General features: G+C 34.7%; 1 protein-coding gene across 1 annotated transcript in view; it reads right to left on the reverse strand.

Moving 5' to 3' along the window:
- The window catches only part of MMP16 (matrix metallopeptidase 16), a 365,749-nt gene that overhangs the window by 36,555 nt on the left and 315,397 nt on the right, over nucleotides 1–13,797 (reverse strand). Inside the window, exon 7 of the mRNA XM_020970086.2 lies at nucleotides 7,590–7,728. Within this exon, the coding sequence (XP_020825745.1) occupies nucleotides 7,590–7,728 (139 nt within the window). The remainder of the gene's footprint in view (nucleotides 1–7,589; nucleotides 7,729–13,797) is intronic.

Here is a 13,797-nt window from a genome sequence, read left to right on the forward strand (position 1 = left end):
GGGGGAACAAAGTAACGGAAGAATATTATCCAAGATGGAGAAGAGTGGGAAGGGAAGGCAAAGGTAACGGAAAGTGGAGAAGAAAAGCAATACTGAAATTCTTTATAGCACCTTGATTAGTTTAGGAGTTCTGAACAAAGGTTTGGTATGGCAATGGAAAGGTGTAAGAAACAAAAGAAAACTCTAGTGTTTCATAAAACCAAGACAAACATGTGCATAGGGTACTAAGAGCAATTCTGAGCACAGTGTCTCAAGAAATTAAAAACTAAATCATAAAAACACCACTAACAGGCACTTCAAGTGATTAAAGGGGATAGAGCAACCATAGGAGTAAAGATGAACAAAATCCACATTTCTGAGTTTAAATGCTAAGAGGGTATAACAGTAAAGATTTATAAAACCATGAAAGATATTGGTATGGTTAAGGATACTCTGAATTTGTTCACTGAATCCAAGTATTCCAGAAACAATAAGTACTTGAAATTCTATTTAAATTTAGAAAAAAAAGTACAACTTGATGTGGCAATAATAATAACTTAGTTCTGTAGCACTTTCAGATGCAAAGTACTTTATAGACATTTTCACATTTAGTCCTAGCAACAGATCTCCAAATTCAGTGTCTATTCTTATTTTACAGACAGAAACTAAGGGTCAGAGGAATTAAATAACTTGAGCAGGATTACAAAGTTAGGAAGTATCTGAATAAGCATTTGAAAGCAGATGTTTTTGACCCAAAGTCCAGCTCTGACTTCATTACACAATAGAATGCTGATGGAATCTGATACGTTGTGGAATAGGTTAAAAATATAAACATATTGGAGAAGAGAAATTCATGGACAATAGAAGCATAATGACAATTAATAAAAATTAATGATGTTTGAGGTACATTTCTAAATTTTTAAGGTTGATTTTGTGGAAGATAGGCATGGAAAATATGGCCAAAAAAAAGTTTACAAAAATCATTGTAAACCTGTGGGTATATCAAGCCTAGCTAAAGAAAAAGGAATGATGTTAAAATTTTAAATGTTATCATTCTAGGCTAAAATTACCCAAGATAAAAAAAGGCTCCAAAAATGTGGACCTAGAAATGTAAGTTCAGGAGGGGGTGGGAAATAATTCAAGGTGATGAGAAATTCGGGGGTGCTTCCTTCTAGTAAACTTGTGAAGATTTTTAAAAATAATTTCCTTATTTTCAAGGAACAAAAAAAATTTCTCTCCTTCCCATCTTCCTCAGAAAAAAATAAAGGAAAAAAAAAACCCAGACAACTAATATGCATAGTCAAGTAAGACACATTGGTTACATATAAAAAATACACGTCTCAATCTTCACCCAATTAAGAACTTTTAGAAACCCGAGGAGAGGGATTTTTAGAAAATGGGATTGAACTCAGGATAGCACAATTAAAATTGAAGGCTTAGTGCTAGTGATAAAGTCTCTTTAGAGAGCTAAATAAAACACCGTACACTCAGAATAAAGGAAAATCTACTTAGCTAATAGCTATGGCCAGAAAATAAAGGGCTCTGTCTGAATTATGGTTTCAAATGGTTAATGGTTTTTGTGGTTTTTGCCTTTGTGATAAAGGGTACAGAAAAGTTAATGCACAGAGTGGATTTTGCCTGCTGACCAAGGGTATAGAAAAAAAAAGTCTACTTCTTTAGGGATGTAAGTCTAGAAGAGACTTCTAACCCCTTAAACTTGGGTCAAAATAGCTGAATACAAAAAGACAATGAATTTCTAAATTTTCCATTTACCAGTCTATACTTCAAGATTGCCTCTCACAGCATAGTAAAGATAATTTTACCCTTGGACTCTCAGATAGTGCTCCATAGATGCTACAATGACCATTTGATGAAACTACCCTGCTACAGAAGAGATAGGAGAAAAGCTAGGAATCCTAGGACCATGGTCGTAGGAAAACAACCTCTTCTCCCCACCCCATTCAAACCAAATGTTGGTGACAACAGAAGATTACCTAAAGAAAGTAGTGTCAGAGACCCTCCTGAGGAGACCCTATGTTAGGGAACAGCATTAAAGATCTCATTTCATCCTAGAGGGGAATAGCATTCAACCACAAAATGGTTGAATGGTATCAATGATAAAGACAACATTAAACTAGTACGTTTTCTTATGGTATTTAGCAGAAGTCAATAACAGGTTGGTTAGCTCTTCAATTGTCTCATTCTCCACCTTGTTAGCTAATATAGGCAGCAACTACTTAGACTCCCTCAAGAAGTGAGGAAGGATATTCATTCATTTTTTCGGGCTCTGGATTTCATTCATGTAAGGAAATCCTGCTGCGGAAATTCCACTGATTCAGATAGGTTCACCTTTATTATGATGATGCGATAACTGTTCTCAGTCCCTCTAGTGCACCCTATCACTAACCTATCCCCTCTCTACTCATTTCTACCCACCAATGCCACATTAATCAACTAGATACACAGCTCTGAGTTTACACAGTGTTCAAATATTCTTCAAAGCCTACAGAACAAAGTCCAAAATATTTATCTTTGCATTCAAAGCCCTCCATAATAAGGCTCCAGTGTGCCTTTCATGTATTATTTCCCACAGTTACAAAGGTTAACAATGCATCTGGCCTCAAGAAACAATTCACAAGATGGTAATAAAACATTACCTTGTACCAAGAGGACAAAAAGAGGAGATCAGACCTGAGTATGTAGCCCACATATATCCCCCGTGAACTAGACATGGGCAGAACGTTAAAAGTACAAGGTGGATTAGAAAGAGGGATAAGGTTTCACTTAGTATAATGTGTTGTGACTGATGTGTTAGGCTTTGCATGAGCAGTAATGCCATTTGGTGCGATAAAGTCATTAGATGAACTCATCTTTCCTTTATGTTACTCCAGTACCTCAGTGGTCATCAATCAATGAAAATTCATTAAGCATTGACCATGTTCTAGGGGCTGGGAAAAACAACAATGATACAAAGAAATAGAAAAAATAAACCCTGTTCTCAAGGAGCTTATATTCTAATGATGGGTATGATATAAATATAAATAAATACAAAGCAAACACAGAATAGCTTGACGATCAGCTTAGAGGTGAAGGTAGTAAAATTTGGGAGGACTAGGAAAGATCTCCTATAGATGATAATGCTTCAACTGAATCTTAAAGGAAACCAGAATTTAGAAAGGGCAAAGGCTATATGGGAAAGTATGGTAGACATGCCAGCATAAATACAAGGAAATAGGAGGCAGAACAGCATACATGAGGAGCAGTGAGTAAATAATTACAGGCAGACTGTGGAAGGCAAAGAAAGAAATGATGTATTAAAACATGGGTAAGATTGGGGGGCAGATTGTGAAGAAAATTAAATTCCCAAAAGAGGAGTTTATATTTGAACCTAAACATAGGTAAAAGAGATCCACTGGATGTTGAGCGGGGGGAGATTTGACATGGTCACACCTATATTTTAGGAAAATCACTTTGGCAGTGATAAGAAGGATGATTTAGAGTGGGTAGAAATGAAGCAGAGAATCTAGCTAGAAGGCTTTTACAATAGGTCACTTGAGAGGCAATGAGGGCCTGAACTAGAATTGTGGCTATGTGAATAAAGAGGAGATATGTTCAAAAGGTGTTTTAGAGAAAGAAATTATAAGACTTGGCAGCTTGTTGAATCAATCAATCAATCAGTCATTTCTTCGTGCCAGTTACTGTACTAATTGCTGGGTACACAGGCTTGAAGAATGAAATAATCTCTCTCCCTCTCTTCATATATGTATATGTGTGTATGTATACACACATACATACACATATGTACATACACACACATATATACACAGAGAGAGAGAGTTCACAAATACACATATATGTATGCATAAACTATTCACAAAATAATTAAATATAAGGTAGTTTGGGAGAGAGGGCACTAGCAGTTAAAGGATCAGGAAAGCCTTTTGAAGAAGATTGTGCCCAAGCTGCATATGGTACAGAAATAAGGAGGGAACGCATTCCTGGCATAGGGGAGAGTCAGTGTAAAGTTATGGACATAAAGTGCTGGTGTGCAAAGAATAGAAAGGACAGTTTGGTTGGAAATCAAAGTGTGTGAGGGGAAGTAATGTCCAATGAGGCTGTAAGGATAAATCGGAGTTGGTTGCCTGGAAGAGTGCCATTTTTGCGTTCATGGAAAATTACTTTGGCAGCCATTGGTAGTGGAGTGAGAGAGAATTAAGACAGGGAGATAAATTGTGAAACTGTTTGAATAATCTAGATGAGAGGTGAAGAAGGCCTGAAGTAAGTTGGTAGCTGTGTGAGTAAAGACAAGGTATTGACTATGAGAGATATGAAAGCACTGATTAGTCATGTGCAGTGAGAAATTGAGGATAATGCCATAATTATGAACATGAGACACTGGAAGGATGATGACACCTTTGACAGAAATAGGGAATTTTGGAAGTAGGGAGGGTGTAGGTAGGAAAATTGTAAGTTCAGTTTTAGACATGTTGATTTTAAGATGTCTCCAGGACATCCAGTTTGAAGTGTGCAACGGGCAGTTAGTGATCCAGGACTGAACCTCGGGGGAGAGAGGGAATATGTGCGGTAAGCGAAAGAGAACACTTGAAAATAACAAGGTTGCTAATCTGGGTGAGTGGAAGGATGATTACATTAAATGCAATAGAGAAATTTTAAAAGGGCAGATTGGGGGAAAAGATAATGATTTCTATACTAAAATAGAAGAGTTGAGAAGTAAAACCCATTCATTACCTGTTTCAGACTATATTCCTGACTTGGATATCTAACTTGGTATACTCACCATTCATTCATTCACTCATTTATGAATTCACTCTTTTGAAAGCATCATCTATATTATACCATCTTACTGTGAGGTTCCACATAATTCTGTCTGAGGAATTCATCTTCTCCTTCCATACATACTCTCTCTTGTTAACTTCATTATCTCCCATGGATTTAGCTATCATATTAATGCAAATGATTCACATATACAATGTGTGTATGACTATGCATATATACACATACATAAACAATATATACACACATAACTGTATATACATGCAATGTTGTTATTGAATCTTCTAAGTAGTATATGACTTCATGGCATATGTATATGTATTGATAAACAGACACAGAGAGTCTCAGTTTCTTCCCTCATTTTCATTCCTGAATCAGCTATTGGATATTTAACACTGGATATCTCAGACACATCACAAATTCAATGTATGCAAAATAACTTGTTACCAACTCTCCTCCAAATTCCACTATTTATGTCAAATACATCATTGTCCTTCTAGTGGCCCAGGTTCATAACTTTAGCATTACTTCTCAGCTCCTCACTTTAGTCCACTAAATTTTGTTATGTCTATCTTTACCAAAATTCTCACTTCTAAACCCTTTTCTCTATTTATATTCCTACTGTCTTAATTAGAGGTCTCAAGACCCCTCACTTAGATTATTGAAACCGCCTCATAAATGGTTTCTCTTATTCTTGCCAACCCACCCTCTATGCTGCTGCCAAAGTAATTTTCTTTAAGTAGAGATCTGACAATGTCACTCCCCTACACAATCAATGAAGGGGCTTCCTATTTCCTCCATAGCAAAATATAAACTCTTTTGTTTAGCTTTTAAAACAGTTCACAATTTGCCCCTTACTTTTCTTTGGACATTACTCTCTCTCCTGCACTCAGAGTTCCAGCCAAACTGGCCTTCTCTCTTTTTCTCACATACAACATTATCTTTTGTCTCTGTGCCTTAGCACCAGCTACCTCAGATGCTAGGCAAACCCTCCTTCCTTACTTCTACTTCATAAATCTTTCTTTGAGATGCAGTTCAAGTAAAACCTCCTTCATCAATCCTTTATTGATTACCTCCTCCTAACTGCTTGTGTTCTTCATATAAACTATACTCACCTAACCACCTATTCACTTTATATTTTTGCTGGATACCTTTATGTGTCTGATATCTGTTATTACAACGTAGACTTATTGTGAGTAAAGATTATTTCATTCTTTGTACTCATATGCCTAGCCTCTAGCACAATGCTTGGTACATTGTCAGCACTTAATGAATATCAGTTGATTTATACATACATATGTACATGTATATATCTGCAGACATATATTGTTAACAATAATGCAGTGAAATCACCTCCTACAACCAGTGTCAAATCCATACCTAAAACCCACTTCTACTTACAAATCCAATACTTGCTCCACTATAGCACTGTTGATTAATTTTCAGAGATTTTTGTTGCTTTGACAGGAGTACTTTTTCCCCTAGATAATCTTTGTTTAAAAGGACTTCTATTAACATTTTTCTGTGCTTTTAAAATAAAAATTTGAAAATTACAGTATAATTTTAATTGTAAAATCAGAGGATTATATTTAAAAATAAAGTGAAACAAATCTCACTTACAAAGTTAATCCAAACACCACACAAAGATTTCTATAACCCCTACCAATATAGTAATCATTTTTGTTTTTTATACTATTAGGTCATATTCATATTTTTCTGGCTGTAGAACTATGCACACATCAGAAATGCGCAATACAATTAAAGACATCACAGCATGGAGAGATGAGCTGACAATTTCTATTGAGTTCAAATGTATTTGATATTTCAAATTATACAACCCATCTGGGACCAATATTAAATGACTTTTCACAATTTCACCAGACAATTCACAGCCATTCACTCCACTGTATTGAAGTGGATGGGATAAAGGAACAATCACATTATTATAGTATCAGTGTTTATAATAGTAACTTGTAGGTAAGTAGTATATTACAATTTAAAAAGCACTGTACATATACATTATCTCATCTGATTAGCACATCAAGCTAATGAAGCAGGAGAGGCAGACATTATTGTCTCCATTCTAAAGCTCATAGGATCCTAGACTATTAGAACTGGAAAGATAAGAAAACAGACACAGTTTCCTGAAGTCTTATAACTAGAAAATGACAGAACTTGAAATTGAACCTAGGTCTTCTGATGCTAAGTAATGGGGTCATTCATTTCAATAATGTTCATTTTAAAGTTAGGTAACCTGAGCTTGAGAGATGTTAAATGACTTACCCCCATGGTCATAAAGTTAGTGAAAGGATAAGATTCTTGGAGTCAGGTCTTCTGACTCCAAATCCATTGCTCATTGCATTGTATTCTCTTACCACAAAGTGCTCTTTTAATTATATCATACCGTGTGTGTATACACACACACACACACACACACACACACACACACACACACACACGTGTACATATAGCTATATATGTGTGCATACATATATATGTGTGTTATACATTATATATATTATATATATTATATATAATGCATACATAATATATAAATATTATGTAAAACTACATATTACATAATATATAACATATATATGAAATTCAGAACTCCCTAAGATTTAAATTGTAGAACAGTTACTGATTTGCTGTGGTTAAAGGAGGTTTCTCACCAACTGGAACAATTAGTATACACATATATATGTAGTTTCAAGTATATGTGTGCACATATATGTATATGTACACACACACATTTTCCAAAGATTTATTAAAATTCCATTTTACATTTCAATCAGCCTGATATTAATCATTCTTACCTTTAAAAAAGACAAAATTTCCATCACTGTTTTCATATACTGCGTCAATACTTGGAGGCAATCCCCGCCAGAAATAAGTAATTTGCATGGGGTATCCATCCATCACTCTGTTGTTCCTCACCCGCCAAAACCACTGGTCCTAGAAACCAAACAAAAATTTATCTCAGCAAATACACAGGCCCTCTGCTCAAGGTCATTCTCAGCTTTCATATTTTAATCAAGTTACAAATGCTAAAAACCTAAAATTATAAAATATTTCTTTTTATCAACCTGCCTGATTCACAAGCTAGCTATTCTGTCTTTCATATATTAAAAACATTAATTCTTCAAAATTCCATGACTTCTTCATCTGTGTGGGTATCCTTGCTACTGATGCAGAATATAGTCACTCTGTACTTCCATTGGTAGACATGATTTTTTTGGGACCACAAATAAATCATCACCTGGTACCCAACTTTCTGACAATAAGCATCCCTTCAGACTGCAGATGTATATTCCACACTGAACCTGCACTTGAAGCCTTTCCAGATTGTCAAGACCTTGAAATTCATTGGCACAGCCTTTGATGACTCAGGGTTACTTCCATGTTACAATGAAGCATTAAATTAAAGCTTCAATGGAGGGAACCTCATATACAATAATGAAAGTAATAGTGATACTTAGAATTTATCCCTGTGACTCTGTACAGGACATGGAACATAATACATGCTTAATAGATACTTAATGACAAGTTGATCAATTATCCTATCCTACAAAATCACGCAAAAAAAGTTAAATAAATGGTCAGTTTAAATCTAAAACTTTAAAAAGTGATTCTGAGTAGTAATGATTGAAATAAAGAGAGCTGAATGAGCTGAATCCAAGCATTTGAGAAAACTGCAAGAATCATTACACCTGAAATTCAATAGATGAACAAAATCTCATCCTCAGAAAGCCAAATGGGATAGACAAAAGGAAAGAAAATAGATAAAACAATCATTCTTTCTGCTTGGCATAAACAACATGAATGAATAACTATCAGTTATAATCAACTCACAAGGTGTCATAGATAACAGAAACTCATAATCAAAAAATACCCCAGCAGCCATTAACCTCTACTTAAATGTATTTGACTACTGCTTATTCAATATTTGTTCCAAAGTCTTTAATTACCCATTGTTTTTCTGAAGTAGACTATTCTACTTTTAAAATGCTCTAATTGTTAGATTTTCTTGTTCCTTATGAGTTAGCTCAGTGCAGTGAACTGAGTGTTAGCTCTAGTGTCAAAGGACCTGAGAATGAATCCTGATTCAGGTCTTACTACCACTGCAGTGTTGGGTAAGCCATGTTTACTTTTCTGGGCTTTGGTTTCCAGATCTTTCAAATCAAGGTGGCACGGAGTTGAACTGGATAGCCTTTAAGCTCTATTCCATTTCCAAATTTTATTATTTTAAGATTGTCACCCTGTGATTTTAACCCATTACTTGCAATTTTGTCATCTCTGGCCAAGTAGAAGTTGAATACCTCTTTCATATGACAGTCATTCAAATATTTGAAAATTGAAATCATTTTTCCCCTAAATCTTCTCTTCTGCAGGACAAAAATTTGCACTTCTTTCATCCCATTCTCACATGTCATTACTTTCACTATCTTGGTCACGGTCCTCTGGATTCTCTCAAGTTCTTTTCCATCTACCTTAAAATGTATTATTTGTATGTCTTGATTAATAATTTTAAGATTCATCATTAAGGTTTATCAACTTTTTATTTCCCTAACTAAAAACTTTTGAGGATTCTCAGGTTTCTGGGGATAGGAAAAATGAAAACTTTTTTTTAGATTAAATTTGGGGAGTTTCTACTTGGTAACTTTTAAAATTCACTTTTCTCTAGTTAAGATACATTCCCTTCTCTTCTATACTGTTTAGTAAAAGAACTGAGCTGCAAAGAACTTAAGCTGATTTCTTATAGATACTTTACTTACAGATACTATAATTAAAGCTTTAAATATTAAGAAAGGTAAATTCTAGATGAAACTTTTCCCACAATCTTCTCTTACAAAAATAATACTGAACATCCACCATAATCCTATAAAATCCCATTTGATTTGAACTGTGCTGATAATGGTATATCATCATAGATATGTGGGAATTTTCTACAATGAACTAGAGGATAGCTAACAGTAAATATCCAGGATTCCTTCAAAGGAATCAAAACTTTAAATGTTAAAATTTCCTATTCACATGAATTTGGGGAGAGAAGAGCTTCAGAGGATTTTTGTTGGTGAGTAATGGCAGTGAATTTTCTTGCATGTTCTTCTGCTATCTAGGCCACTCTTCTCCTGCCTCCTCAGAGTGAATAGAAGTATAGAGATACAATGATCTATAATCTAGTTTAATTCCCTGCTAAAGGTAGGCGAAAACTTAAACCAACCAAGACAAATGGTTGTATAGTTCCTTTTTTGGCTACTTCTAGAATTATAGACTCTACAACTTCCCTTTGTAGTATTTTATGGTGTTTTATCAATCAAGATATGACATGGTCCCATTGGGATGCCTGAGGCTGTTCTCGATAGTTCTCTGAAAACAGCAGTTTGATTATAGTAGTCTCTGTAAGATAGACTATATGCTTCTTGCTGTAGTTCACTCAATTGACTTATGAGGTGTCATGTAAGGAAAGAAAAAAGAAAATGACTAGAATAAGTGAATGATTCCTGGCCATGGTTCACCTCCTAAAGATTCTCTCATATTGGTGGTAATCTAAAGCTAACAATAAGAAAAAATTTCTAAGGGTTTTCAAAGGAATATTGGTTTTTTAGAGTTACTCACATTCATATGCATTTCTATATTTAAAAAGAACACACTATTCAAGTTCTATCTATTTGTAAAACCCTAATAGACTACTAAAATCATGTCACCTCCAAAAGAAAAGGGCAACCCTCTTAAGGAATGGTTACTAAAACATTGCAGGACAAAGCAGCATTGCCAAATAACTACTGCATTCTAGGAAGAACTACCTGAAAATATTTTTTACATGGTGCTCAAAATTAAAAAAAACTAGAAAATGGAAATATATGGCAGTCATATAAAAAAGGCTGTCCTTGAAACATTATGATCTTTCTCAAGAAAACAATAACATACATACACAACACACATATTCTCTTTTACTGCAATGTTAAACTCTTAATGCTACAACTAAAGAATATCGATGGAACGTCTTCATCAGGGCAAACACACCAGGCTTGCAGAGTACAGGAGCAAAATAAACTGAAATCAATGAATGATTTTTCTTTTTGGTTTTTGGTGAGCATCATTGGCAGAGATTCAGATTGTAGTTGCATAGATTATGGCATCAGTCACTGATCAGTTTAATCAAAAGTCACAATCAGATTATTTTAAAAAGACTTCTACAATCAAGGGTATAGACATAACCTCTAGGGGAAACTCTATTATCATTACACATGTCTGAAAAGGAGAACAGGGACCTTAACTCTGGTATCACAGGATGTGGGTTCAGGTTGTTCCTCAGTCACTACCTATGTCAATTTGGGAAAGTTACTATCTTCCCTAGGTCTAAATTTTCTCATTTATAAAATAAAGTGATTTACTCTGAAGTCCTTTCCCATTCTGGATTTACATATGTCATATGACTCCAAATCATCCAAGGAAGAACAAAAACAATAGTAACTGTAGAACTGAAAAAAACAAACAATAATTCTGAGAAGGAAAGCTAATGATTAGAAAGCAAGAAGACTAGATGTCGATTAGAAATCCTGCATTGTGACCATGTGCACCTCGATCTATCATAGCTTCTTTTATCCCATTGTGGACGGGACAGGAGATAGTTATGAAACACTCATTTAATAAATAATACAAATTAAAATTTAAAGAATAAATATTTAAATTCTTGACAAAATGGTACATTATATTGTGGTTTCCATTAAGTACTTTATTACTAAAAATACATTGTGTTGACTGAAGGAAAGCCAACTCCTTTCCTCCCCCAGTTCAAATACTTAAACGGATCTGTTATTTCATCAATGTGGGCATTCCATCTAATGATACAGATGGCAAACTATCTATACCTGGCCATCCTGAGCAATTCAGTATGACGTCTTCTTTAATCTTGACAAAGAATGTTAACCCAATATTGAAGGAGGCCTTTCTCAAAACCTTAAGAACAGCATCTCATTAAACACACACACACACACACACACACACACACACACACACACACAGAGGAGAGAGAGAGGGACACACACACAGAGAAAGAGAGAGAGAGAGAGAGAGAGAGAGAGAGAGAGAGAGAGAGAGAGAGAGAGAGAGAGAGAGTTGTGAGAACAATACAGGGGAAATTATATCTGCTATTCAACTAAGGAGATAATACTATTACTGCAGGATGTATTGGCTTTAAATTGTTATTTGTTTTTCCAAGTAATACTGAGGTTGCACTTAGTGTATACTATCTCATTTAGTCTCTCCATTGGCCTCAAGATGGCTGGCTAGAGCTAGAAAAGTGTCATGTAACCAAAGAATAGTGTGACTGATTCTCATAAGAATCAAATATATATACTTTTTCTCAATAATATGGTATTCTAACAATGTGAAATAACTAGCTATAGAAATGCAGGAGCACAAAAGTTCTGCCTTGATAAGAATTTTTTAAAAATCCAATTAATCTATTAGTGAATTGATATAAAGATATTTTGATATGGCACAATGATCCTGTATAACATAGTAATAGAGCACAAGATTTTCAATCTGCTTTGATTCTTCATCATATCATAAGGGTAGCTATCTTTTAGGAGGGACAGAGCTATAAAAGAAGGTCCAGTTATGGGCTACATGATTCATCTGAGGACCAGCTTAGCTATATTTAGAAAGCTACGTCACCAAATATTTAGATACCAGCTGGTATTTTTTTTTCTTATTCTTTTTCTCTTTCTAATCACACAAGGATTCTTGAGTAAAGTTTTGTGAGGTTACAATATGACTCTGTAGGGGAAGTGTTCAAACTAATGAAATCACAGAATCTTGAAGGGTTGAAGAATATGTAGAATGAAAGAGTTCTCATAATGTTTTGCATGTGTTATACATGGTCTCCTGTGACAGTCTGGTGAAGCTTATGGACCTTTCTCAGAAGAAGGTGTTTTAATTGCATAAAATAAAATGCATAGAATTACAAAAGATATCAATCATGTTGAAACAGCTATCAAATTATTTTCTTTTTAAGTTCACAGACCCTAGCTTAAGAACCAATGAGGAATCTGGCTTTGAAACCTAAGCTTCATTCTTTGAAGTAATAGAATACTTCTCAAGTCAGTTCAGCTATTTAAGATTAAGAGAAGAGTAAAAGAAAAATAAAATTAATGAAATTATTATGCATAATTTTATAGTTAAAGAATCTTTAATTCCATTTACGAGGGAGTTTTCTTCATGGATATTGATTACCACTTCTCCAGGCTTTGTATTCCCATATGATTTGTCCTAATCACTATCCTTGTATTTGCAAAAATCCAGTCAAAGGATGAACTAATGTATTTGAGCTCTTCAAGTTGTTTATTTGTTTGTTTTAGAATCCTGAATATATCAATGCAGAATAAGGATTAACTATGCTAATCCTTGTGTGATTTTTCATTCTAACTTCATGACCAGCCAAATCCTTCTGTGATTCTACATGTCCTTGATGTGGTTTATGACACTTTCCCAACCCATCTATAAATTCAATCTAGTTTTAGAGGTTAGCCTAAGGCTCACAAAAGAATCACTTGTCTATGGTCATACAGCTAGTATTAGAAGTAGGATTATAACTCAGTCTCCCCATTGTCAAATCCAGCATTTAGACACTCTGCTACTCTATAAAAATGTTAAACAGAAATTAAATTTACCATGTCTTAGGAGGGTGTAAAGATGGCTATGAGAAGGAAGCAGAAACAGAGTAGTACTAAATGGATAGAAAGGTAATGTGAATATCACAGTTAACCGAAAATGTGACTATGGATGGGCTATATAGGCAGGTTTCAAAGAAAGCAGGAACTTGGAACAAGGGAAAGAATGACAACCCACAGTTAAGAAGTATGGTAGTACTGAAGGATATTAGACCTTTGATTATTACTTCCCATTTAATCAATTCCAGTGTCTCTTTATCACCTCTAAGATTAAATTTAAAAATCTGTTTGGCATTCAAAACCCTTCACAACTTGCTCCTCTCTTACCTTTCCAGTCTTCTTATAC

This window comes from Phascolarctos cinereus, unplaced genomic scaffold (genome assembly GCF_003287225.1).
Source record: "Phascolarctos cinereus isolate Bilbo 61053 unplaced genomic scaffold, phaCin_HiC Scaffold_4;HRSCAF=312, whole genome shotgun sequence".
NCBI classification, from domain to species: Eukaryota; Metazoa; Chordata; class Mammalia; order Diprotodontia; family Phascolarctidae; genus Phascolarctos; species Phascolarctos cinereus.